This window comes from Cervus elaphus, chromosome 9 (assembly GCF_910594005.1).
Source record: "Cervus elaphus chromosome 9, mCerEla1.1, whole genome shotgun sequence".
In the NCBI taxonomy this organism is placed as follows: Eukaryota; Metazoa; Chordata; class Mammalia; order Artiodactyla; family Cervidae; genus Cervus; species Cervus elaphus.
In genome coordinates this window covers 60,194,668-60,219,144 of record NC_057823.1, presented here as the reverse complement: position 1 = coordinate 60,219,144, position 24,477 = coordinate 60,194,668, and the positions used below count along the sequence as shown (strand labels likewise).

Here is a 24,477-nt window from a genome sequence, read left to right as displayed (position 1 = left end):
CAAGTATTAATTTCTACACTGTGCTGATCATTCATACAAACTAATAGTTATATTATTCAACACAGTTCTTCGTTTTCTTCTAACATATCATTTCTCGGTCTAAGTCTTATGTGACTTTATCTGCCCTGCGGACCCTTGAATATGGTTCATCGCAAGTGATTTGTATGTTTTCCAACACAACGACTCAGTCCATGTTTGATTTCAGTATGAACAGCTGAAACGACCAGTTTCGTGCACACTGACAACATCTCACCTTAGAACAATATTGTTCCTCTCGGTCTTTCTCCCTCAGAATCTTTTCCTTCCTCTAAGGAGCTTAAAAGCAAAGGCAGGAAAGTCCACTCTTCTGGAACCAACCCTTAAGCAATGGGAATCAGAGCTCCATAGATAAATACTCTGGCTTCTGATTTTATATATGTCCTCAGAGACCCTTCAGTGGGGATAGAGCACTGATTGCCCTCTATGGTAATCAGGCCAATAATGCATCCCTTTTCTACATTTTTTGTCTTACGCATTCAGTTCCTTTCCTCCTGCTTCCTACCAAGTGAACTTCTTGTCTTAGAATCTGTATTGGTAAGGGGAGGGGAGGGTTTCGAGGAGAGAAGGTTCATGTGGGTTCATTATTTAATACTTTACCCCTATTTTCTAGCCTAATTCATATCTGTAAGTTGACTAAAATTCACATAAAAATTTCATAAACCTATTTCATTACACTCAAACTAATATTGAGAAGCCAGCCTGTCCATTTTTCAAATGAGGACACAGTGGTTTGTTGCTGTTATAAAATTACAGTATTACTCATTCAACACAGTTTATTCACAGCCTCTAACTACACAGTCAGAGCACTAAGGAAGCACACAGAAAGGTTTTCTTAATCCAGGTTTGGGGAGCGGGGCACTGATGAAGAATGGTTTCCCAGAAGAAGTGAAATCTAAACTGAGATGTGGGTGAATTTGGTCCACAAAAGCAGGACAAATCCTAAAGGACTGATTATGCCATGCTGAGGAATTTTCATTTTATCATAATTGTGAAAATGGAGTCAATGAAAAATTTTAATTAAGGGAGATACATTATCATTCTGCTTCCAAGTGAAGAATAGATTAGATGACTTAAAAACTGGCTGGAGAAAAATAATTGATTCTAGGACTGAGGCAGCAAAAATACAAGGTGAGTTTCATGCATTTTGTAGTGATTGAAATTAAGTAAATACTCAAAAAAAAAAAAAGAAAAGGAGCATGCCCAGGTGGCTCAGTGGTAAAGAATCTGCCTGCCGATGCAGGAGATACAGGTTTGATCCCTGGATAGGAAGATCCCCTGGAGAAGGAAATGGCAACCCACTCCAGTATTCTTGCCTGGGAAATCCCATGGACAGAGGAGCCTGCCAGGCTCCAGTCCATGGGGTTGCAAAGAGTTGGACACGACTGAGCATGCAGGCATATACATAGTGCTATAGGAACCAAGTGGAAATTACTCCCGACGGCAAAGCTAGAAGGGTTTCTGACCCACAAAATAAATAGCGTAGTATTGGCTTATTTTAAAAATAAACATTCATATTTTAAAATGAATATTCATTTATGTTCATTCATTAGACTTTGTACTTACTTATGTCAAAATCTAAACTGTTGGGGTTCGGGTAAGCCATCACAGTGGTTATTTTGAATTAAAGTGACTTAAGAAATGCCCAATGTAGCAAGAATAGTTTGATCCTACTCTCTGTCTCCCTGAAAGTAGGAAATAACCCTCCCATGTGAAATTTCCCTCCCTGCATCTGGAAATGTAAGGACACCCATATGGCCTTATCACCAGAGACAGAGAATTGGCACCAAAATGCTTGTATAAAGAAAACTTGTCACTTCTTTAATTTACTACCCAAAGCCCAGACTCTTTAGAAGATTCACTAATTGAGCACCCAAAACCTAAGTTTCTTTGTCCTGTCAATTGCTCATAAATTTATTGTTTCTTTCTTTAAAAAGTATAAAATTTCTTGCTTTGGCTACCTGTTAGGTTCCACTTCTATGAGAACTTCATGCACACAAATTAAACCTGTTTCCTTTTCTCGCATTTATCATTCTTGTGTTAATTTTATTACTGGTCCAACCAAAAGAACTCAAGAAGGGTAGAGGGGGAAATTTCTCCCTCCCTGAGAATACTAATATAAATTAATTATTGGACACAAAAACAAATGAATAAGGGAGAAGAGGCAAGCATCTCTTAGGAATCAAAAATAATTTATATAGATTATCTCTTTTCAAAAATATTGAGCTTCTTTTTCTTTTTGGACATTACCAACATGCAACTTCATTTTTGTTTTTTGACATTGTTTTAAACTTCCTTAGGGAGAATAATTTTTCCCAATGCTTGATGAGAACTGTGGCAGATCTCATGAGTTTTTCTGCTCATTTTTAAATGCTATTGCTATAGTCCATAAACACAGGCTGGTGCTAATACATGGAGTCTCGTGCATGCATGCTAAGTCACTTCAGTCATAGTACATGGGGTCTTAGTGACCCCATGGACTGTAGGCTGCTAGGCTCCTCTGCCCATGGGATTCTTCTGGCAAGAATACTGGAATGGGTTGCCACTTCCTTCTCCATTAACTTAACTTCTTTTATCCCTGATGTCGGCCACACTTAATGACTTTGTTCTTACTAATAGACTGTGCGGCTGCTGCTGCTAAGTTGCTTCAGTCATGTCTGACTCTGTGCGACCCCATAGATGGCAGACCACGAGGCTCCGCCACCCCTGGGATTCTCCAGGAAAGAACACTGGAGTGGGTTGCCATTTCCTTCTCCAATGAATGAAAGTGAAAAGTGAAAGTGAAGTCACTCAGTCGTGTCCGACTCTTAGTGACCCCATGGACTGCAGCCTACCAGGCTCCTCCATCCATGGGATTTTCCTGGCAAGAGTACTGGAGTGGGTTGCCATTGCCCACTATTCTCTGTAATAGACTGTGAAAAGGGGGGTAAAACATAACTTTGTAGTTGAGGAAATTGGCCTACACTACCTGAGCCAGGTGACCAAGTTTAACATCATCAGTGGCAAGTCATGTTAGTAGCATGTTTCCATGACATCCGATGAGAAGGGTATCTAATTATCTCTGTGATGTTTTTCCCCAAATCCATAACCCCAGTCTGATCATGAGAAAAACAAAAAACACAAACAAACCCAAATTGAGGGACATGCTAAAAAACACATGATTAGTACTTTACAAAACTTAGACAGGAACAGGCAAAGTATAGTAACAAGGGATATCCCTGAGGAGCCACCTCAGGTCAGAGGAGACTAATGAAACACGACTACTAAATGTGATGTCATATCCTGGATGGGATTCTGGGACCAAAAAAAAAGGGGGGGGGGGGGCAGCAGTGGGAAAAGTAGTACAATCTGAATAAAATCTGAAGTTCAGTTAATAGAAATGTTCCAGTGTTGGTTCCTTAGTTTTGACTAAGCTACCAAGATAATGTAACAATGTGGAAAATGAGGTGAGGAGTATACACAGACTTTGTACTATCTTCTCAATATTTCTGTAAATCTAAAACTATCCTAAAATAAGAAGCTCCCTTAAAGAAACAGCAGGATAAAAGATGAACTAGGAACCTTGCAGTTGATTAGATTGAGTACCATGGATAAGTAAGGACCAAAGAGATGGTTTTAAGCCTAAGATCTGAAATGAGGATGACACTCTCAAGAGAATAAGAAAAGTTTAGAAAAGGAAGACTGACAAGAAAGATAATCGTATTTGTTTGGTAAAGTGTTTGGCAGAAAGCATAGAGGAACTAAAAAGACTCTTAATGAAGGTGAAAGAGGAGAGTGAAAAAACTGACTTAAAACGCAACATTCAAGAAACAAAGATCATAGCATCCAGTGCCATCACTTCATGGCAAATACATGGGGAAACAATGGAAACAGTGACTCACTTTATTTTCCTGGGCTCTGAAATCACTGTGGACGGTGACTGCAGCCATGAACTTAAAAGACGCTTGCTCCTTGGAAGAAAAGTTATGACAAACCTAGACAGCATATTAAAAAGCAGAGACACCATTTTGCCAACAAAGATCCATATAGTCAAAGCTATGGCTTTTCCAGTAGTCATGCACGGATGTGAGAATTGGACTATAAAGAAGACTGAGTGCCGAAGAAGTGATGCTTTTGAACTGTGGTGCTGGAGAAGACTCTTGAGAGTCCCTTGGACTGCAAGGAGATCAAACTAGCCAATCCTAAAGGAAATCAACACTGAATATTCATTGGAAAGACTGATGCTGAAGCTGAAACTCCAATACTTTGGCCACCTGATGCAAAGAACTGACTCCTTGGAAAAGACTCTGATGCTGGGAAAGATCCAAGGCAGGAGAATGGGAGGACAGAGGTGAGATGGTTGCATGGCATCATCGACTCAAAGAACGTGAGTTTGAGCAAACTCTGGGAGATAGTGATGGAGAGGAAAGCCTGGTGTGTTGCAGTCCATGAGATCACAAAGAGTTGAACATGACTAAGTGACTGAACAACAACAGAAGTGTTTGAAAATGATGTCAGGGCATCACTGGAAATTCTCCAAGGTAGAATGAAGCCACATAGAGTCTGGAGACATAAACCATAAATCTAGAGATGTGAGAAAGACTAAGAAAAGATCATTTGAATTGGCAAGAATGAATTCATTATTAAAATGCAAGAGGTTAGTTTAAGAGTAGTAGGACTAGAAGCCAGAATCTACTCCAATTGTTTTCGTTTTCTTCATTCTCTCTCTCTAGCTGTGCTTGTTCCACACCCATCTACATTTCCTTATTTGAAATGTGGTTAGTCATTTATTGATCTTTCAACCTTAAATAAATGCTTCTACCTTTAGCAATCGAATTTTTCTTGGTTTCCATACACCACAAAACCATTCTGTTTTCTTCCAGTAAACATTTACATGTCTCAACTAGACTGTTTCCTTCTCCCCTATTTGAGCATTTAGTTAATCACTGCTGGAGAGGAATCACTGCCAGGTTGAGAAAAGAGCAAAGCTGCTGAAAATGAGACTCAGGTCTCTGTCAACAAGGAAAGATAGAAGGGATGGTCTCCAACACTGATGGCTTGCCCCCTTTTTTATATATAATTTTTTATTTGGCTTGGGACACAAGAACCACCCCCCTTTTTAAAAAAAAAAATTAATGCAAGAGCAGCTCAGAAGTTTCCTATTAATTAAATACACAGTAAAGAAAGATTTTACCAATCAGAGAAAAGAGAAAGAGCAGGAGGTTGATCCCAAATCTATCATAAGCTATAGTGTGGCAGTAGTTGTAACAGTAACCATGTACTAAGCCCTTAGTGTCCTGGGCTGAGCCATGAGCTTTACATGCATCATCTTCTTTATTTCTCATGACAACTCCATGAAGTAGGTATAGGTCCTCAGTCCCTAATTCATAATACCAAACCATGCAGAGCTCTGAAAACCAGAACTGTTTTATTAAACTGTTGTTTTATTTTGTAACTCATTAGACAGAAAAATCTATCAAGAGATCATGTAAGACTATTTATTTTCTTTACATGTTTTGCTGCAGAATTACGAGTGTGCTTTTCTAGAGGATGTTGCTCTAGACACCACCACGCTTTCTATAATGCATCATCTGACATTTCTAACATTAAACAAAAACTCTGAATTCCAAAATTCTTCTGGCAACCAGAGGTTTCAGAGAAGAAACTGTGAAAACCGAGGGTGATAAATGTGAGGTTTAGCTCCAAGACACACAGGCAGAGATTTGAAATGAGGTCTGTCATTCTACAAACACTGGGCTTTCATCATTAAATGATATACTGAAAATGTTATTATTTTAAGAGCTGTCACCACAATTGATCTTGGGGGAAGAATTGTTTCCATTGGGAAAATAATTTGTTAGATATGATATCTTAAGGATCTAGGTGTCATTTGGTCCTGCTTTAGAAGCAGGTTGTTTTGTTCTTGAGACTTGAGACTTCCAACAACACAAGAGGTGACTCTACACATGGACATCACCAGATGGTCAACACCAAAATCAGATTGATTATAGTCTTTGCAGCGGAAAATGGTGAAGCTCTATACAGTCAGCAAAAACAAGACCAGGAGCTGACTGTGGTTCATATCATGAACTCCTTATGGCCAAATTCAGGCTTAAATTGAAGAAAGTAAGGGAAACCACTAGACCATTCAGGTATGACCTAAAACAAATCCCTTCCGACTATACAGTGAAAGTGACAAATAGATTCAAGGAGTTAGATCTGAGAGAGTGCCTGAAGAACTATGGACAGAAGTTCATAGCATTGTACTGGAGTTGGTGACCAAAACCATCCTCATGTGCTACTTTATAGCATTTCGTTGTCTGGTGTGTGATATGATTTCCACCACCATTCCTCTGCAAAGTTACTAAAGTCTACTATGCCCACAAAGTCTTGAATATTCTTCCCATCTTATCAGGTACCTCTAGACTGAACAGTGTGCTTGGCTCTGGAGATTAAAAGAAAAAGTCATGACCTTGAAGAGTTCAGCCTAGTGGAAGAGATCAGAAAAATTAAAAAAAAAAGAATTCACAGTTTAATGTTCTATAATAGAAGGGATGCCCAAGTGCAGGGTTTGTAAGTGAGGATCTCCTCCTGCCTAGCAGGGCACCATTATTCTAGCCGTGTATACACAGGGGCAGCCAGAGCAGGGAAGACCACATGTACGCAGCACTGAAAGGTCATCTTTAATAACTGTTATTGGGAAATACACTACCAGGGTTCCCAATGCTTAAAGTGATTTCCTTATTGGGTTCCAGAGTGCTTTTTGATCTCTTTAAGAAGTATTTTATTCAAAAGTATGATTGTCTAGAAAGTTGCTAAAAGCATAAATCTTAAAAAGTTCTATTACAAAGAAAAATATGTGCAACTTCGTATAGTGACACATGGTAACCCGACTTACTGCAGTGATCATTTTGCAACATATAAAGTGTCAAATCACTAAGTTCTACACCTGAAACCAATATAATGTTGTATGCCAATTATACTTCAGTAGAAAAAAATCATCTCGATTGATTTTTTTCCTTTATTACCCCAACGGTAAATACTTATCACTTGCCTTTCATGCGTTGAATACAGAAAGGCTCTATAGAGGGTTTATGACATTATTTTCTTGCTACTCTGGTAAATGATTAAAAGAACTAGGAATTTTGAGTTTGAAGAAATGAGTGTTTAAGAAATAGACTCACAGATATAGAAAACAAACTTATGGTTACCAAAGAGGATAGGGTGGAGAGGGGAGAAATAAATTAGGAGTTTGGGATTAAATATACACAAATATCTACACACTACCATATATAAAATAAACAACAAACTACTGTATAGCACAGGGAGCTATACTCAATATCTTATAAAATGGAAAGAATCTGAAAGAGAATAAATATTTAAATGTATAACTGAATCACTTTGCTGTCCACCTAAAACTAACACAGCACTGTAATTTAACTGTCCTTCAATTTAACAAGAAAAGAGTGTTTAGTATATGTGCTGCCGAAGCAAGCACAAGAAAAGAGTGTTTAGATTGAGCCTGATAGTTGTCTTCAAACATCTATATTTGAAGCACATTATTTCCAATCTTAAAACCCTTTTTGAACGCATGTCTCCTTTCAGGAACAGCCCCTATTTCCTACTCTCTTTAGAGCAAAAGTTCTTCAAATATATGTCATTCTCTTTGTTTCCGTTTTCTCACATTCTCTTCACTTTCTAACTTTCTCTGAATGGGATTTATATAATCCCACCTACCAGCACCGAACACATAATAATTCTGCATAAGTATTTGGTGAATGAAAAAGTACATCGGTTATGAAACTTCAGTGTACTAAGGAAGTGGTGAGCTTGAGGCACTTCCCCATCTGGTTCATCCCACGTGGACTGATACGCTGAGTGTCAGCTAAAGGACAGGTACAGCAAAGCGATCCCGTTACACATACAGTGACTTGCATGCTAAGTCACTTCAGTCATCTCCAGCTCTTTGCAGTCCCTCAGGCTGTAACCCACCAGGCTACGCTGTCCATGGGGTTCTCCAGGCAAGAATACTGGAGTTGGTTGCCATGCCCTCCTCCAAGGGATCTTCCCGACCTAGGAATCAAACCTGGGTCTCTTAGGTCTCCTGCATTGGCAGGCAGGTTCTTTACCACCAGTGCTATCTGGGAAGCCCCAGTTATACATATACATGTATCTATTCTTTTTTCAGATTCTTTTCCCACAGGGGTTATTACAGAACATTGAATAGAATTCCTCGTGCTGTACAGTAGGTGCTCATTAGTTATCTATTTTATATATAGTAGTACGTATCTGTTAATCCCAAACTTCTAAGTTATCCCTCCCCCTACATTTCCTCTTGGGTAATAGGTTTGTTTTCTAAGTGTGTGAGTAAGTGTGTGTGTTAGTGCATAACTGTGTGTGTAAGTTTTCTAAGTGTGTAAATTTTCTAAGTGTGTAAGTGTGTGAGAACAGATTTTTTTTTTTAAAGAAACTTTGGAACATCTCATGATGGGGGAATAAGACATAGGTAAATTTTGTGTGGCAGAGTAAGTAAGAGTATAACTTTGAGTTGGAAGATAATTAACAAGATTTTAGACATCATTATTAGAATTTAACACTTGGAGTGAGAGAAAGGTAACAATCCTCTAGTCCACTGCAGTGATTAAACCATCCTGCAGTAGCATTCCAGATAATTCCCTTTTAAAAGCACAAAGACAAAATGGAACCACCCTGAGGAAGAAAAACTTGAAGCAATACCAAATGAGCATAGTTGACAGACTGGGTTGTCTCACAGAAAAGGATATCCAAAGTGAACAATAGTCATTATTAACAAACATTTGGAGGATCAGGATGTGGTAAAACAGAATTGACCTGAGGTCAAGCAGTAGGATAAATAGATGGAAATTCCAGAAAAGGTTTCAACTCCATAGAAGAAACTGCCAATCCCTATTTGTCACCTGAAGTGTTTAAACATTGGCACATGCCCCCTGGCAGACAGATGAGATTTAAACATCAGATAAAGAGTTAGAACAGATGGATTCTTGTCTTCCCCAATCCCATGGAGAACATGGTTATTCTAGAGAACAGTGACAAACCCTGGAAAGTTATGTTGTGATGGCTAGCTGACATTTAGTTTGCCCTACAACTGTATTGTTAAAAAACAGCATTCAGTTTCCCTACATTTAACTATGAGACTTTTATGGTGTGTGTCTTATGATGATGTTAAAATACTCAGTTGATTGGAATTCTGAGGAATATGTGAGCTCAGTACCCTGTTGACACCTATAAAACAAGGGTGCATCCCCACTGCCTTCAACATTCTTGACTACAAAAAAAGAAGCCCAAGAAAGAGAAGAATATTTTAACTCCAGTTAGATTCTTAGTGGTAACAGATAAAAACCTATTTCAGTGAGACCAAAGTAACTTGAGAAATAGCCCAGGGTGGATTTTCCATGGCCACAGGATGGCCCTTTATAAAGTCATGAAACATTAGGCAATAGCAGAGATAAGAGGGGAAGGCTGCCATCTACTGCCCACCACAGTGAACAAAGGTGTGCATCTGTGAGGGGCAAGTAGGTATTGTAGAGAGAGAGCATATTAGATAAAAATTCCAGTATGGTATCTAAGCAAGAATAGACAGAAGATAATAGGGACCAGAAACTTACAGGGGTTTCTGGGCAATGGTTTCCGACAAGAGTGATACTGCATTGTGATAGGGGAAAGTGGTAGTTTCAATAATTGAAAATGGATTGATTATCCACAAATCTATGTTTAAAAAGATTGAATCTTGACACCTAGCTACATCATCTATAAAAATTAATTACAGGGGATTGTAGAACTTCTAGAATTATATAGAATATCTTCATAATTTTGCAGCAGGCAAAACTTTCTTAAACAGGAGACTCTCCCCCAAAAAAGAACATTAATGATAAAGAAAAAGATTGCTAAATTGGAACCTGTTAAGATTAAGGACCTTTGTTCATCAAAAGATATCACTGAAAAAATGAAAATGTAAGCCACTCAATAGAAGAACATATTTGTAATACATAGATCAAAAGGAAGCTGAAGCTGGAGGAGTAAAGAAACTTGAGCGGTTGTCAGTGGCAATATTAAATCAGGAACCCAGGCCTCCTAAAGCTTAAGCTAGTGCTAACCATGTCACTAAACTCAAATGCTCAAGTAGCTGTTTCATGCATCCGAAAGAACAAACAAGAGATTTGAGGTCAGATGTCAGATATGCATTGTGTGTGTGCTCGGTTGCTCATTGTCCTACTCTTTGCAACCCCACGGACTGTAGCCTGCTAGTCTCCTCTGTCCATAGCAAAAATACTGGAGTGGGTTGCCATTTCCTCCAAGGGATCTTCCCAACCCAGGGATCAAACCCACATTTCCTGTGTTGCAGGGAGATGCCTTACCACTGAACCACTGGGGAAGCTCCAGATATACATTATATAAATATACATATGTATACACACACATAGACATATAAACGTATATACACATACACATGTGTATATATATCAGTTCAGTCACTCAGTCATGTCTGACTCTTTGGGACCCCCTGGACTGAAGCATGCCAGGCCTCCCTGTCCATCACCAACTCCCAGAGCTTGCTCAAACCCATGTCCATTGAGTTGGTGATGCCATCCAACCATCTCATCCTCTGTCATCCCCTTCTCCTCCTGCCTTCAATCTTTTCTAGCACCAGGGTCTTTCCCAAGGAGTCAGTTCTTTGCGTCAGGCAGCCAAAGTATTGGAGCTTCAGCTTCAGCATCAGTTCTTCCAGTGAATACTCAGGGTTGATTTCCTTTAGGATTGACTGGTTGGATCTCCTTGCAGTCCAAGGAACTCTCAAGAGTCTTCTCTAGCACCACAGTTCAAAAGCATCAATTCTTTGGTGCTCAGCCTTCCTTATGGTCCAGTTCTCACATCCACATGTGACTATAGGAAAATATGTGTATGTTAGTATTTGATCTCTGTGATCAGAAACATGACAATTGAAATCTTTGTGCCTTAGTTTCCTTACTTGTAAAATGGAAATAATAATGCTATAGGGTCTTTAAATGATGGAAATAAAGTACCACAGTGCCTGGCATAAAGTTTTGAAATTTTTTAGCTATAGGGACCATAGTTATAGTAATGATGATGATCTAATTTTTTTAAGTATTATTAAGTGATAGGTTTATGAACTTCTATGAGAGATTAAGGAGGAGGGGGAATCATAACTAATTGAATAAAGGACCATAGATATTTTAGCCAAGCTTTAGAGGATGGGTACAAAATCATTGGTACCTTTTAAGAGAGTAGGCAGTATAAGGAAAAGAAGAGATTTTTTTTTAAGAAAAATCAGAAAGGTCCATGAATAATGAAAAATGAGATTTAAGAGTTAAGATGCAGCTAAGTCAAAGAAGTCTTCAAATGTCAGGTTAAATATATGAGGCTGAGTCTCTCCAATTTCTGTAATTTTTATACCAGTCAAATCTTGAGAACAGGATGTGAAAATTAACAGGTGCTCAACCAATTTCCCCATTCCAGCCAACACTGTCAGCACCCATTACAACAGTTCTCTTAAGGTTTGTCATTATTCTTTATTCAGGTGAATAGTTAGTCCTTGACGCAAAGGACAGTAGGTCATAATACATTTGACTGAGTTCCTGATACTGATGGATATGCACACAGAGAGGTAAACACATTAACTATGACTAATAGTCTACAGCAGTAGCCGAATTGCTCCAACCAGTGCTCATCCCATCCTCTAGGGCACATAGTATTTATTCTAACAGTATTTATTCTGTCTAAATATTGATCATAAGAAGCCTAAATGTTTTACCATTATTCCAATCCATGAAAGGAAGAGTGATGTTATTACCAGCTAGCAATTACTATTCCAAGGGAGATAAAAGAATATTTTTGCACAATATTTATTTTTCTAGGTTTATTTTTACTCAAAGCAAATATATTATGAAATGCATTTTTATAGTTAAAGAAAGTAATTTCCCCAGAGTTCTATCACAGTTGAAACAGCAGTATTGTAATTAGAGCCAGGTTTGTCTCTTCATGTCCTCTTCAATTTGTGCCTCCAAAGAGCCGTCTCCTGTTATAATTTAGGGCAGTTTCTGACTAGAATTTTATCCAGATTCTATAGTGAATAAGAAAATAAGATTGACTGGAGTCCATGGGATTTCATTGTAGCGAAATGTTTTTCAAATTGCAAGTCAGGACTGGTGAACTATGAAATAGGACAGAATAAAATGTACCAAGAATCATTGTGTATCATAAGATTATGTTTTATTTCTTAACAGTCTTACTTGTCTATGACATACATATGTGTGTATGTATATACTAGGCCATAACACAAAAGCTATGTTTTACTTTGGGTCCAGAGTCAAAATGTCTAATAATCACTGTTTTGGAAAGAGCCTGGGCTTTGGCATCAGATGAGTCTAAATCTCAGTGTTTTACTACTGCTATTAATATCTAAAGTGTTCCTGTTCCAGGGCGCTCAGGGCTGGTGCCCTGGGATAACCCTGAGGGATGGGATGGTGAGGGAGGTGGGAGGGAGGGTCAGGATGGGGAACACATGTACACCCATGGTAATTCATGTGAATATATGGCAAAACCCCCCACAATATTATAAAGTAATTAGTCTCCAATTAAAATAAATTTTAAAAAAAGAAAAAAGAGTTCCTGTCCCAAGTCAATCCTCTCTCCTCAGACTACTTGTGAAACCAAAGAAAAATTCCTTTTCTATTAAAATTCAAATATTAACAGCCCCAGCCCTTTATAGTGGCTATTGGAAACTTCTTATTGACAACAAAACTAATATTTAAATTATGATTTGAGATGAACAAAACTTTACTCATTCAGCTGATATTTATAAATGCTTAGCCTAAACTCCATGAGAGCAGAAATCATATGGATTTCCCTTGCACTCAAGCCAGATTTTTTAAATAGCAAGGCTCTATGAATATTCCATTATAACAATGGTTGAGCAAATAAAAGACTAAAGAAGCCAGTGAATGACTACTCTATTGCAGGCACTGGAGTAAAAATGAACAAGGCATAAAACTGAGTCTTTAAGAAAATCAGATATATACATGTACTACTTAACTTAAGTTTTTAGTAAATATTTATTTAGAACCTACTCTTTTCCAGGTACTTTGCTAGCTACTACAATAAACAAAACAACAAAATTTGCTCCCTAAAGGTGAAGAGAATATTACATAATAATCAAAAAAACAGCTATAGAGTGGAAGTTAAGTACTATTCAGGGTATCAGGAAATAGTCAAATAACAAAACTTAATATAGACGCAGAAGAGAATTAGGAAATGCTCAGAAAAGCAGCTCCATGAGCAAATGTAGCCTGAATCTGAGGGTTAAAAGCTAGATGCTCCCCCACGCTGTGCCCCTTCAAGAGAGAACAGAGAAAAGACCAGTGTAGACTGACAGACTGAGCTAGCAGGAAACTGATGGGGAATAAAGTAAGAGACGTAGATAGGAGCCAAGTCATTCAAATCAGCCTTTCCTAAGGATGTTGAATCATGGGAAACTGAAGAGCTGCATGATCACATGTACACTCTATAAAGATCACTGAATTATTCCATGGAGGGTAGCTTTGAAGATGAAATAACAGTAGATGTTGTTGGGAAACTACCTGAAAGAAATGTCAAAGTGGAAATGATTGCATCATCTTAGATATAACCATGTAAGGGAATGAGAAGTGTCCAGAATTGAGGTTATTTTGGACACGAAGTCAAGAAGAGACCTTGGTGAGGAATTAAGAGTGGAAGATGGTACATGGTAAGGGCAGAGGAAGGCATCAAGGAGAACACTTAGGTCTTGACTTGACCAACAAACTGGAAGAAAGAGAAGTAATTGGGAGGCTGAAGAGACAAATGTTTATGGTAAATTATTAAAACAGTAGTATAACATTAAATTTGAAGTGTCAATAGGATGTTCAAAATTTTCAGGAAGGTACTTAATATCAGGTATGAAGACCAGAGGAGAGATCTAGCAAAGAGATACATATATGAGAAATATACACAATTTTACATATGTAATTTAAATAATGTATATAAATGTGCTCACCTCAGCTCAGTTCAGTTCAATTCAGTCACTCAGTTGTGTCTGACTCTTTGTGACCCCACGGACCACAGCACGCCATGCTTCCCTGTCCATCACCAACTCCTGGAGCTTACTCAGACTCATGTCCATTGAGTCAGTGATGCCATCCAACCACCTCATCCTCTGTCGTCCCCTTCTCCTCCCACCTTCAATCTTTCCCACCATCAGGGTCTTTTCAAATGAGTCAGCTCTTCTCATCAGGTGGCCAAGGTATTGGAGTTTCAGCTTCAACATTAGTCCTTCCAACGAATATTGAGGACGGATTTCCTTTAGGATAGACTAATTGGATCTCCTTGCAGTCCAAGGGACTCTCAAGAGTCTTTTCCAACACCACAGTTCAAAAGCATCAATTCTTTGGTGCTCAGCTTTCTTTTTTTTTTTTTTCCAGCTTTCTTTATAATCCAACTCTCATGTCCATACATGACTACTGAAAAAACCACAGCTTTGACTAGACGGATCTTTGTTGGCAAAGTAATGTGTCTGCTTTTTAATATGCTGTCTAGATTGATCATAGCTTTCCTTTCAAGCAGCAAGCATCTTTTAATTTCATGGCTGCAGTCACCATCTGCAGTGATTTTGGAGCCCCAAAAAATAGTCTCTCACCGTTTTCTGTTTCCCCATGTATTTGCCATGAAATAATTGGACTGGATGCCATGATCTTTGTTTTCTGAATGTTGAGTTCTAAGCCAACTTTCTCTCCTCTTTCACTTTCATCAAGAGGCTCTTTAGTTCTTCTTAGCTTTCTGCCATAAGGGTGGGGTCATCTGCATATCTAAGGTTATTGACATTTCTCCTGGCAATCTTGATTCCAGCTTGTGCTTCATCCACTCCATCATTTCGCATGATGTACTCTGCATACAAGTTAAATAAGCAGGGTGACAATATACAGCCTTGACGTACTCCTTTCCCAATTTGGAGCCAGTCCGTTGTTCCATGTCCAGTTCTAACTGTTGCTTCTTGACCTGCATACTCCAACTCAGAAGTTGCAGGTCAGGTGGTCTGGTATTCCCATCTCTTTCAGAATTTTCCACAGTTTCTTGTGATACACACAGTCAAAGGATTTGGTGTAGTCAATAAAACAGAAATAGGTATTTTCTGGAACTCTGTTGCTTTCTCATTGATCCAACAGATGTTGGCAATTTGATCTCTGGTTCCTCTGCCTTTTCTAAACCCAGCTTGAACATCTGGATGTTCACCATTCACGTACTGTTGAAGCCTGGCTTGGAGAATTTTGAGCATTACTTCGCTAGTGTGTGAGATGAGTGCAACTGTGCAGTAGTTTGAGCATTCTTTGGCATTGCCTTTCTTTGGGGTTGGAATGAAAACTGACCTTTTCTAATCCAGTGGCCACTGCTGAGTTTTCCAAATTTGCTGGCATATTATGAAAGTGCAGCACTGTCATAGCATCATCTTTTAAGATTTGAAATAGCTCAATTGGAATTCCACCACCTCCACTAGCTTTGTTCATAGTGATGCTTCCTAAGGCCCACTTGACTTCACATTCTAGGATGTCTGGCTCTAGGTGAGTGATCACATCATCGTGGTTATCTGGGTCATGAAGATCTTTTTTGTATAGTTCTTCTGTGTATTTTTGCCACCTCTTCTTAATATCTTCTGCTTCCTCTTGCCACCTCTGCTTAATATCTTCTTTTTCTCTGTAACCTTTAGTATAATCTGATATACTTTATAATTATTTGATTACTTTTTTATTGCCTATCTCTCCCAAACTGAAATGTCATGGAAGCTTCGTGAGGACAGTGATCCATCCCCATAGATTAGTACAGTTCTTTTTTTTCTTTTGAATACAATTAACATACATCAAGACCTGGGAGGGTCTAAGATTTCACCCTGGTTGGAAGCTGACACGTTATTCTGCCATAGTTAAAGGCAGTCTGAGAGAAGACTCCTGACTCAGAGATAAGAGATGTAATTACTCAATAGCAATAGCCAGAGTGCCTGCGTTTGCTCTGGTTCCCCAGGCCCAGCCTCCATAGCACGACATGAAGAGGGCCAAGGAGACATACAGAGAAAGCACCGTGTGTTACAGGGAAGGATGCCAAGCTTTTAAAAATCCCTAATTTTTCTCAAGGGCACTATGCCTGGGAATTCCCCAGTGGTCCAACAGTTAGGACTTGATGCTTTCACTGCCATGGCCCAGGTTCAATCCCTGATTGGGAAACCAAGATACCACAAGCCATGTGATGCAGATACACAAAAAAAGCATTGTACCTGCCTAAACTTTGCCCTAGTGAAAGATACTATCTTATACCCAATGGCAAACAAACCTCCCCTTTACACCAGAGAGAGAGACTATTCTACATTCCAAGGCTGTTTCCCATACAAACACTCTTGAAAAGATTGTTTGAAACACATGCAGTCAATGTCTGTACCTGTAAGACATGCAGAAAGATGAGAAAGAATTGAGAATTATCTCCCCAAACCACACATGATTCCAAAATAAACACAAGGCATATTTGGGGATGAAAGATCAATTCTTTGAGGTAGGTGCTGTTATTATTTCCACCCCCAGGTGACCTGCTTTTCCAAGGACATAGAGCTGGTAAGAGTCTCTGGTGAGCCCGCTCTACCTTGGAGTACACACAGCTTAGGAAAGAGAGTCCTCCTTACCTCTAACCTGGCCCTCTGGCAGCTACTTTAGGCTTTGTGAATGGGTGGCCGAAAAAGACAGAAAAGAGAGAATGAATTTTAAAAGCTGAAGAAAAAGAAGCAAGAATGGAGTTTTTTAGATATTCAAACCTCTTCATACACCCAGAATTACAGAAGACAAGAACTTTTGAGTTCACCTTACAGATAAGAAAATCAGGACTTGTCTATGGGCTTTCTCTCCACAGTCAGAGGAAGTAAGGGCAAGAACCAACTAACCACTAGTAATCTCTTCCTGACAGGCTTTACCTGGCACATTTCAGGCCTAGGGCATTCCTCTCTTACACCTTTCTTACACTGGTGGTGTGCCCCAAACCTGGAGGACGGGCTATGCTGTGGAGTCAATCAATAACCAAGGAGATCTGTGACACAGAGCAGGAGGTGGAGACTGGGAGCCCATGCTGCCTATATGACCCTTCCCGTCCCAGGGCTCCAGAGCGAAGTGGTAAGTTGAGTGCAGTTTTCGACTCAGCTCTAGAACCAGCACTTCAGCCATGAAGGTGGCAAGCATCTTTCTCCTCACTGCATTGGTCCTGATGAGTTTATCTGGTACGTGTCTTTGGGTATTTTTCTGATTTGAGTAAAATCTTTTTGACCTGTTGCTTTATTGAGCACATTACTTTCAATACTTAGAGTCTACTCTTGGACAGATCTTTTGATTCTAGGGAGGTGAAATAAGATCAGTGGATGAGAATTATATAAAGATGGATTTTAACATAACACAGGAAAACAATTTTACTAGTGCTCAGACATGAAATGTTTTTTTCCTCAGGTAATGAAGCTGACTCTTCATCAGAGATATGGTAGAAAAATGAAGGGATTATTTCAACATCAAGTACCCTTCTAGCTCTGTACATGTTTAAGGCCAATTTACAAATTTTATGTTCTCATGGAATTGCAAAAATAGGTAACAATGGTTTCCAGTTATTCAGTGTACAGGGCAGAGTTTAAGAATTTGACTTTTGACCTACAGAATATTTTTGTAAAAAATATTCTTCTTGAATAGATGGTGTATGTATATCTTCAAACTGTCCTGATAATGCTGAGAGACGATCTGAACCCCTAGAATCGGCATCAGCTTCCTTTTTGTCTCTGGAAATGGTTAACGTGTTAAATTTTTTATCAGATCTAGCAAAGAAACCAAATCAACACTTTATGAAGAAAGGAACAATGCTGTTTGTTGTATTCACTAAATATTTATGGGAGCGGTGGTCCCTTTTCCATTTCTCATGCATATCAATTAATACAGATAGATGCTTGTGTGGTGATCACCTGCTCATTAAATCTTAGACTCAATTAGATTCTAAAATCCAGTGGGACTCTCACCACATCAAGTTCTGACTATTCCAGGGAACTTCTGCTCCAAGCCCGTGAGTGTCTTATGACTTTTCAAAACATTTAGCTTGGGAGAACTACCTCCTCACCTAGTTGACCTCAGAGACTGTTAATAACAAAATCAAATCTAACCAACATTTCTTCCTTTAGATACTATCTGATTAGTCCCCCTTCCCTGAAATATCTAGGGAGAACTACCTCCTTACCTAGCTGACCTCAGAGATTACTAATAGCAAAATCAAATCTGACCAACATTTCTTCCTTTAGAAGAAGTGACTAATACTATCAAATTAGTCCCTTTTCCCTACAATGAGCTCACCCACAGTCACCATCTCCTACGTAAACATGATGTCATCAAGACCTGCTATTTTCTGGAGAATGCAGCATGACAATTTTAAGTATCTACCTGTAAATTCAAAAAATGTGAATTAAACTAATAGCACAACGCAATGAAAGAAAAGAGGTCTTTGGGAACCAAAGTTTGAGTTGTCAGAAGAGCTCCACTTTTTTTAGAATCACTTACAAAAGAAGACTTATATGTAAATATACAAGCTAGTTTTGCATCACAAGACCTGGTTATTGCTAGTGTTAACTGTTTTACTGGTTATAGAAACAAGTTATAGAGACTCTCCATATCTTTACCTATAAACTTGAGGTAGATATTACATTTCCTACATCAATAAACAAGTTGTTAACTAGAATGTCAGTGAGTATTCAGAAGGTATTTGCTCTGTGCCTGAGACATCTTAAGCAGTAAGTACATCATTTTTATTTTCAAGGAAATAAGTCAACTTGTCTTAAATATACAATACTTCTGTCCTAATCAAACTTTTGCTTAATTTTTTTGAGGTTTCAGTAGGCAGGCTGTGAGTGAACAGCAGTGAGATGTCCTTGAGGAAAAAAGATGGAAATAAGAAAGGCTAGGTGGTGAAAGAGGCCAGCAGAGAAGACATAGACTTAAATGGAAGCAGAAACTTATGAATGAGAACACATCTGTCCTCCCATTCAAGACTCAACTTCACATGTCTGATTTATGTTTTCCAGGTAACAGTGGAGCTAACATCCTGGGAAGAGAGGTAAAGACAATTTTGTAATTTTTTTTTACCTCTGGGGCTAGAACTGTTTGTCCCAACCAAAGCATAGTCTAACTTGCCTTTCAATTTAGCCTCAAGTTAATACAAGGAGTATGAACGCTGGCAAGGCTTAACCTACTAAACGTGGGTAGTAATTGTAGTTCCCCACAAGTGCTTATGCTGAAGGACAAATTCTCAGATATACGGCAATTTCTGTGTAGTCATATTATGTTTGCTGTAAAGGGGTTTTTATATGTAGTAGGGCTATCTTGTAGGATAAGAATTTTCAGTGGAGACCAGCAGAAAAAGTGTCCTCTTCTCATTACATTTATATATAGTGAGAAGGCCAATGACAAACCAAAAGTGCATGAGCAAATAAATTATTACATTTGTGATGTATTATAAAGAAGTTCTGATTCCATTAGCAACTTACCCTAGAGTTTCCCTGGTGGCTCAGTGATAAAGAATCCTACCAGTGCAAGAACGCGGGTTCGATCCATGGTTGGAGAGGATCCCAAATGCTGCGGAGCAAAAAAACATGTTTGCCAAAGCCATTGGCAAATGGGTTTTGTGCTCTAGAGCCCAGGAACCACAACTACTGAGCCCTCTAGCTGCAACGACTGAAGCCCATGGGCCACTAGCCTCATGCTCCACAACAGGAGAAGCCACTGCAATGAGAAGCCCACACACCATAACTAGAGAGTAGTCTGTGCTCACTGAAACTAGAGAAAGTCTGTGCAGCAACAAAGACCCAGCGCAGCCAAAAATAAATAAATAAATGAATAATAGAGTGAAGTGGTGACGAGCTAAAGTTCAGGACCTAGATTGACAGGGTTTAAATCCAGGAACCAGTAATTATTAGGTGTGTGACCTGGGATGATTTACTCTCTTTGTACTTCATTATCCTTACTAGATGAAAAGCATGATAAAAAGTTCATAGGCTAGTTGTGAAGTTTAAATATAATAATACATAAAAAGCATTTAGGACAGTGTCTGCCCTGTGAAAGTCATTTCATAATTACTAGTTCTCACTGATGATAGAGAAAACAGGCTGTGCAAAAACTCCAAAGGTAGAAGGCACTGCATGTCTTTAAGTGACTTGGATAAGACCAGGGTAACAGGACTACTGTGTTTAAGGAAGAACATGCTTCAAGGTGTGGCTGATCTGAGAGAAGCTAGCACTTGTAGTGATTGTAAATTTGAACATTATCTCACTTACCTTATTCTAACCTCACAACACCATGATGAGACAGGTAGGAAAAAGGACAACATCATTCTTGTTTTGCAAATGAAGTGACTGTGGTTCAGAGACACCAAGAGATTTACCAATGTCACACAGCCTGTGAGTAGCAGAGGCATTATTTAAAACCAGGTTTTCTGAATGCAAATGTTGGATTCTTCCCTTTAGAACACTTAGTATCATCCTTCCAATCCATTTTTAAGGTGATCAACTCAGGGAGATTTTAGAGACTTTGCTATAAATTCAAAGAATGAAAAATGATGGGAAATGATTCTTTTTTATTCCATTTATAGGCCAAGTGTACAAATGGAGTGAACGGATGTCCCAGGATCTATAACCCTGTCTGTGGGACAGATGGAGTTACTTATTCTAATGAATGCTTGTTATGTGTGGAAAATAAGTGAGTACAAGCTTGAATTTCTTTTAAAATATATATTTTAAGCTAGATGTCTTCAGATTTTTATATATCTAAGACTCAATGAATATGCCAATAACATGAATTTCACCATGTGAAAAACAAAGTACCTAGTTTTCCCCCAAAACATTCTTGATCTCTTTTTTTCCTTATTATATGTCTGTAAAGATTATATAGAAGTGTGTGTGTGCATTAAGATAGAAAATAGTATACATTGTGTCAAGCATTGTGCAAGGCATTTAATATTCACAATGACTCTATGAGGTAAATAATACTAAGCTTATTGTGCCCATGAGAAAATTAAGGTTTAGTTAGTTTAAATAATGCTCAGCAGTAAGTGGCAGATCTGGTACGAAATCCTTGCTCTTTCCACGATAAAGTCAGGTACCAGCCTAAGTACGTGTGAGATACAGAAGAAGGTCCTACAGGTTTTGTCTCCTGTTTGCTTACGCTCAATGCTAACACAGTGTGGTCAGTGGTAGTGTAAGCAAAGTGATCTGAGAGCACAAAATCAAAAAGAATTAATTATGCCCGCCAGGATTTTGAGACATTTGGAGGCTTGCTCTAGGACATTCTAAAGAAGGAGAGAAAAGCATTCCAATATGAAGAAAAAACTGAACAAAAGCCAGAAAGTAAGTGATAATATAGTGAGTATAAAAGGTGTTTAAGAAATTACCAATCATAGAGGAGGGGAAGTGTTTGAATGCTTCTTTCAATTAATTTTTAAAAAAATCAGTTCTATGATAAAAACTCAAGCTTTTATAGCAAACGAGATAGTATGGATTTTTTAAAGCTCACAATATGCTCCAAATTCCATTATACTTAAAAAAAAAAATTCTTTGAAATAGTAATCATCGTGTTTACTAAAATCCTAAAATATGCAAATGTGAATTATATAGATTAGGTGACCAGAAACATATTTTGGTAACACTTTTTTTAATGCATGTGAGAACCAGCCTCAGTGGAGATTCTGAACTGACTGCAGGTGGGTAGGTGATGGGAATCAGATTCACGAGCTCAGAGAAATAAATTTGCCACAGATGTTCTGTCTTTGCTATGGAACACTTTCTGCCAAGCATTGTGCTAGTCTCCTCCGCTTTCCTTGTGGATATAACTAAGAGAAAATAGCACAAATAAGGTAGCTTCTTCTAATTTGTGACAAACGCCATTAAATGGGTGTTAGCAATGTGCTACAGGAATGAAGGAGAGAGACAGATTGCCTCTTACTGAAAGGGTCAAGAAAGGATTCATGAAAAGGAAGTCATTTAAACAGTGGTCTGTTTTCATAGTATCACAAGGGCCTTCCAGGCTAAATAAAGATGTAGAATGGTCAAACAAAAGAGATTTCGCAAGGAACCTAGAAAACTGTTATTTTGGAACTGATGTGGTGTTAAGACTTTGATTTAGACTCAGATGACCGCATGCACTTCCATCATTCCACTGCTCTAATTCATTGTACCGTGAACCCTCTTTTTGATCTGCTTTAAATCATTTCAGAAAATTCTTGCTATTTAACAAGGATTGTGGAATTGGGTTCCCAGGGAGAAATATTTAATATCCTAAAGTTTTAGGCTGAAAACATTAGATGCTCTGCTTTTAAAAAAAATCCCACATTAAAGACTTGTAAAAGAAAGTTGAAACCACCTGTTAGTTTTCTCATGGCCTATGTTATTGATGTTAAAGTCAAACATCATATTTCCGTCCTAGGGGAGGGGAAAGCAGTACAACAGCCTTGAGACTTGGGTCCAGGTGCCAAGATCAAATGGCCTAATATCTAGAGTGAAACACTGGAAAAATACGAGCATAGGGCTGGGAAACCCTGTTTCTTCAGACTTAATCTATCAGTCCTACCTGCTTTTTCTGTTCTTTTAAAAATATGTAAATATGGGAGCAATATTTGAATGCCTGAAAAAGTAATTTCTCTTCCTATATTTCTGTGATAAGAAAGCAGGGGAGGGAAATGTGGCTTTTTCAAAAGTACCATTTTTTAAAAAATATTTTTAGTTGGAGGATAATTGTTTCACAATATTTATACAACAGTGTGAATCAGCCATAAGTATACATACGTCTCCTCCCTCTTGAACTGCCTCCACCTTGGCCCATCCCTCCAGGCTGTCGCAGAGCACTGCGTTCAACTCCCTGTGTTGTAGAGCAACTTTCTATTAGATATCTATTTTACATATGGTAATATATATGTTTCAACGCTACTCATGTATCATTTTGCTTTTCTTTCTACTGCCCATTAAAACCCCCAAACAAGTGTTAATATACTGTATGGTAACTAGATCCAGGTTCTGACACTAGTTGTTGAGTTTTGAGATGAGTAGATGAACAAGGGCTTGCATCTCCTTGGTCATTATGCTCCTGGCAGATAATATTCAGTAAGAACTTTTTCTCTAATTACTCTATATCTTTTCAGGCAACCTACACTGGCAAATTCTTTTCTATAAACTAGCATTCTCCTGTAAGAACTTTTTGCAATGACAGAAATGCTGTCCAATATGGAGGCCTCTAGGCATGGCACCAGCACTTAATACGTGGCTACCGTAACCAAAAAGCTGGACTTTTAACATTATTAAACTGATTTAAATTTAAGCAGCTACATGAGATCATGTCAGCTGTCATGGACAGCTTAGCTATGGAAAATAAGTCAAACCATGGGCTCTGTCTAGATGCTAACTTAAGCAACTATCCTATGAGATAGCGATATGATTTCCTTTTGCAAAATCTCACAGATGGGAATCCCCAGAGTCCTAAGGCAAAGGTCCGAAAGTAGCCTGGGCACCTGCTAAGCTGGAAATCTGCTGGCTAGGACAATGACGTCAGCAGGAAAAGCAACAATGGATTAAAGATTAATTCCGAGGCTTTTAATGATGCCCTGTTAGATCTGTCAACTCTCTTAGGATAAACATTTTTCCCTTCTGTTGTATCCTCAATATAGGTAGTAGTTCTCAATCAGTATTTGATGACTTAATAAATGAATGAGTATATGAATAAGAGAAACAGAAATGGAAGGAAATCTCAAACCTCTCATTTTAAATAAAGCTGAATTTTTTCCCTTGTTTTCCCCCCATAGTCACATTTTCTCAGCAAAGTTTAAACTAATTTTTTTTTTCCAATCTCTTCTACAGGGAACGTCAGACTCCTGTCCTCATTCAAAAATCTGGGCCTTGCTGAGAACCAAAGTTCTGAAATCCCATAAGTACACTACAATGCGTGGCTGGCCTGATTGCTGAATAAAGTGCATCTAAGTACGTCCTGTTGCTCCCATATGCTTTTTCCTCAAAGGCATGTTTGATTATACCGAGAACAGAGGATGGAGGCAAGCTCAGAATAAACTGAGTTTTACAAAATACAGCAATCCTATAATTTTGGACAGGATTTCTTTGAGGATGCTTTTCCCTTCCCCATCCTCCTCACATTCTGAGGACTCTGTCCCAGGAAATGTGATTGCAGACATTAAATGACAGGATTCAGTTGATCACAAATATCATAGCCCCATGGGGATTAGACAAGCATTTTAAGAAACAATTGGAAAACTGTCCAGAAACATGGTGCCTCACACCATTCACTGACTGAAATAATTTCTTTAGGGTTCCTTGGAATTTAACTGAGCATCTATTGTGCCTGG

The 24,477-nt window shown here is 38.6% G+C and overlaps 1 protein-coding gene across 1 annotated transcript; it reads left to right on the top strand.

Annotated features, from left to right (window-relative positions):
* Positions 1-17,174: 17,174 nt before the first annotated feature.
* On the top strand, positions 17,175-24,100 carry SPINK1 (serine peptidase inhibitor Kazal type 1). The gene is made up of 4 exons (XM_043914021.1): positions 17,175-17,332; positions 19,163-19,194; positions 20,725-20,831; positions 23,978-24,100. Exons 1-4 carry the CDS (start codon positions 17,278-17,280, stop codon positions 24,021-24,023), a joined length of 240 nt encoding a protein of 79 aa, XP_043769956.1. The 5' UTR covers positions 17,175-17,277; the 3' UTR covers positions 24,024-24,100.
* Positions 24,101-24,477: the final 377 nt, after the last annotated feature.

Coding starts and splice junctions, on each gene's coding strand:
- SPINK1 (XM_043914021.1), top strand. CDS start 17,278: ATGAAGGTGGCAAGCATCTTTCTCCTCACTGCATTGGTCCTGATGAGT. Junction 17,333..19,162: donor GGTCCTGATGAGTTTATCTG/GTACGTGTCTTT, acceptor TATGTTTTCCAG/GTAACAGTGGAGCTAACATC. Junction 19,195..20,724: donor CTAACATCCTGGGAAGAGAG/GTAAAGACAATT, acceptor TTCCATTTATAG/GCCAAGTGTACAAATGGAGT.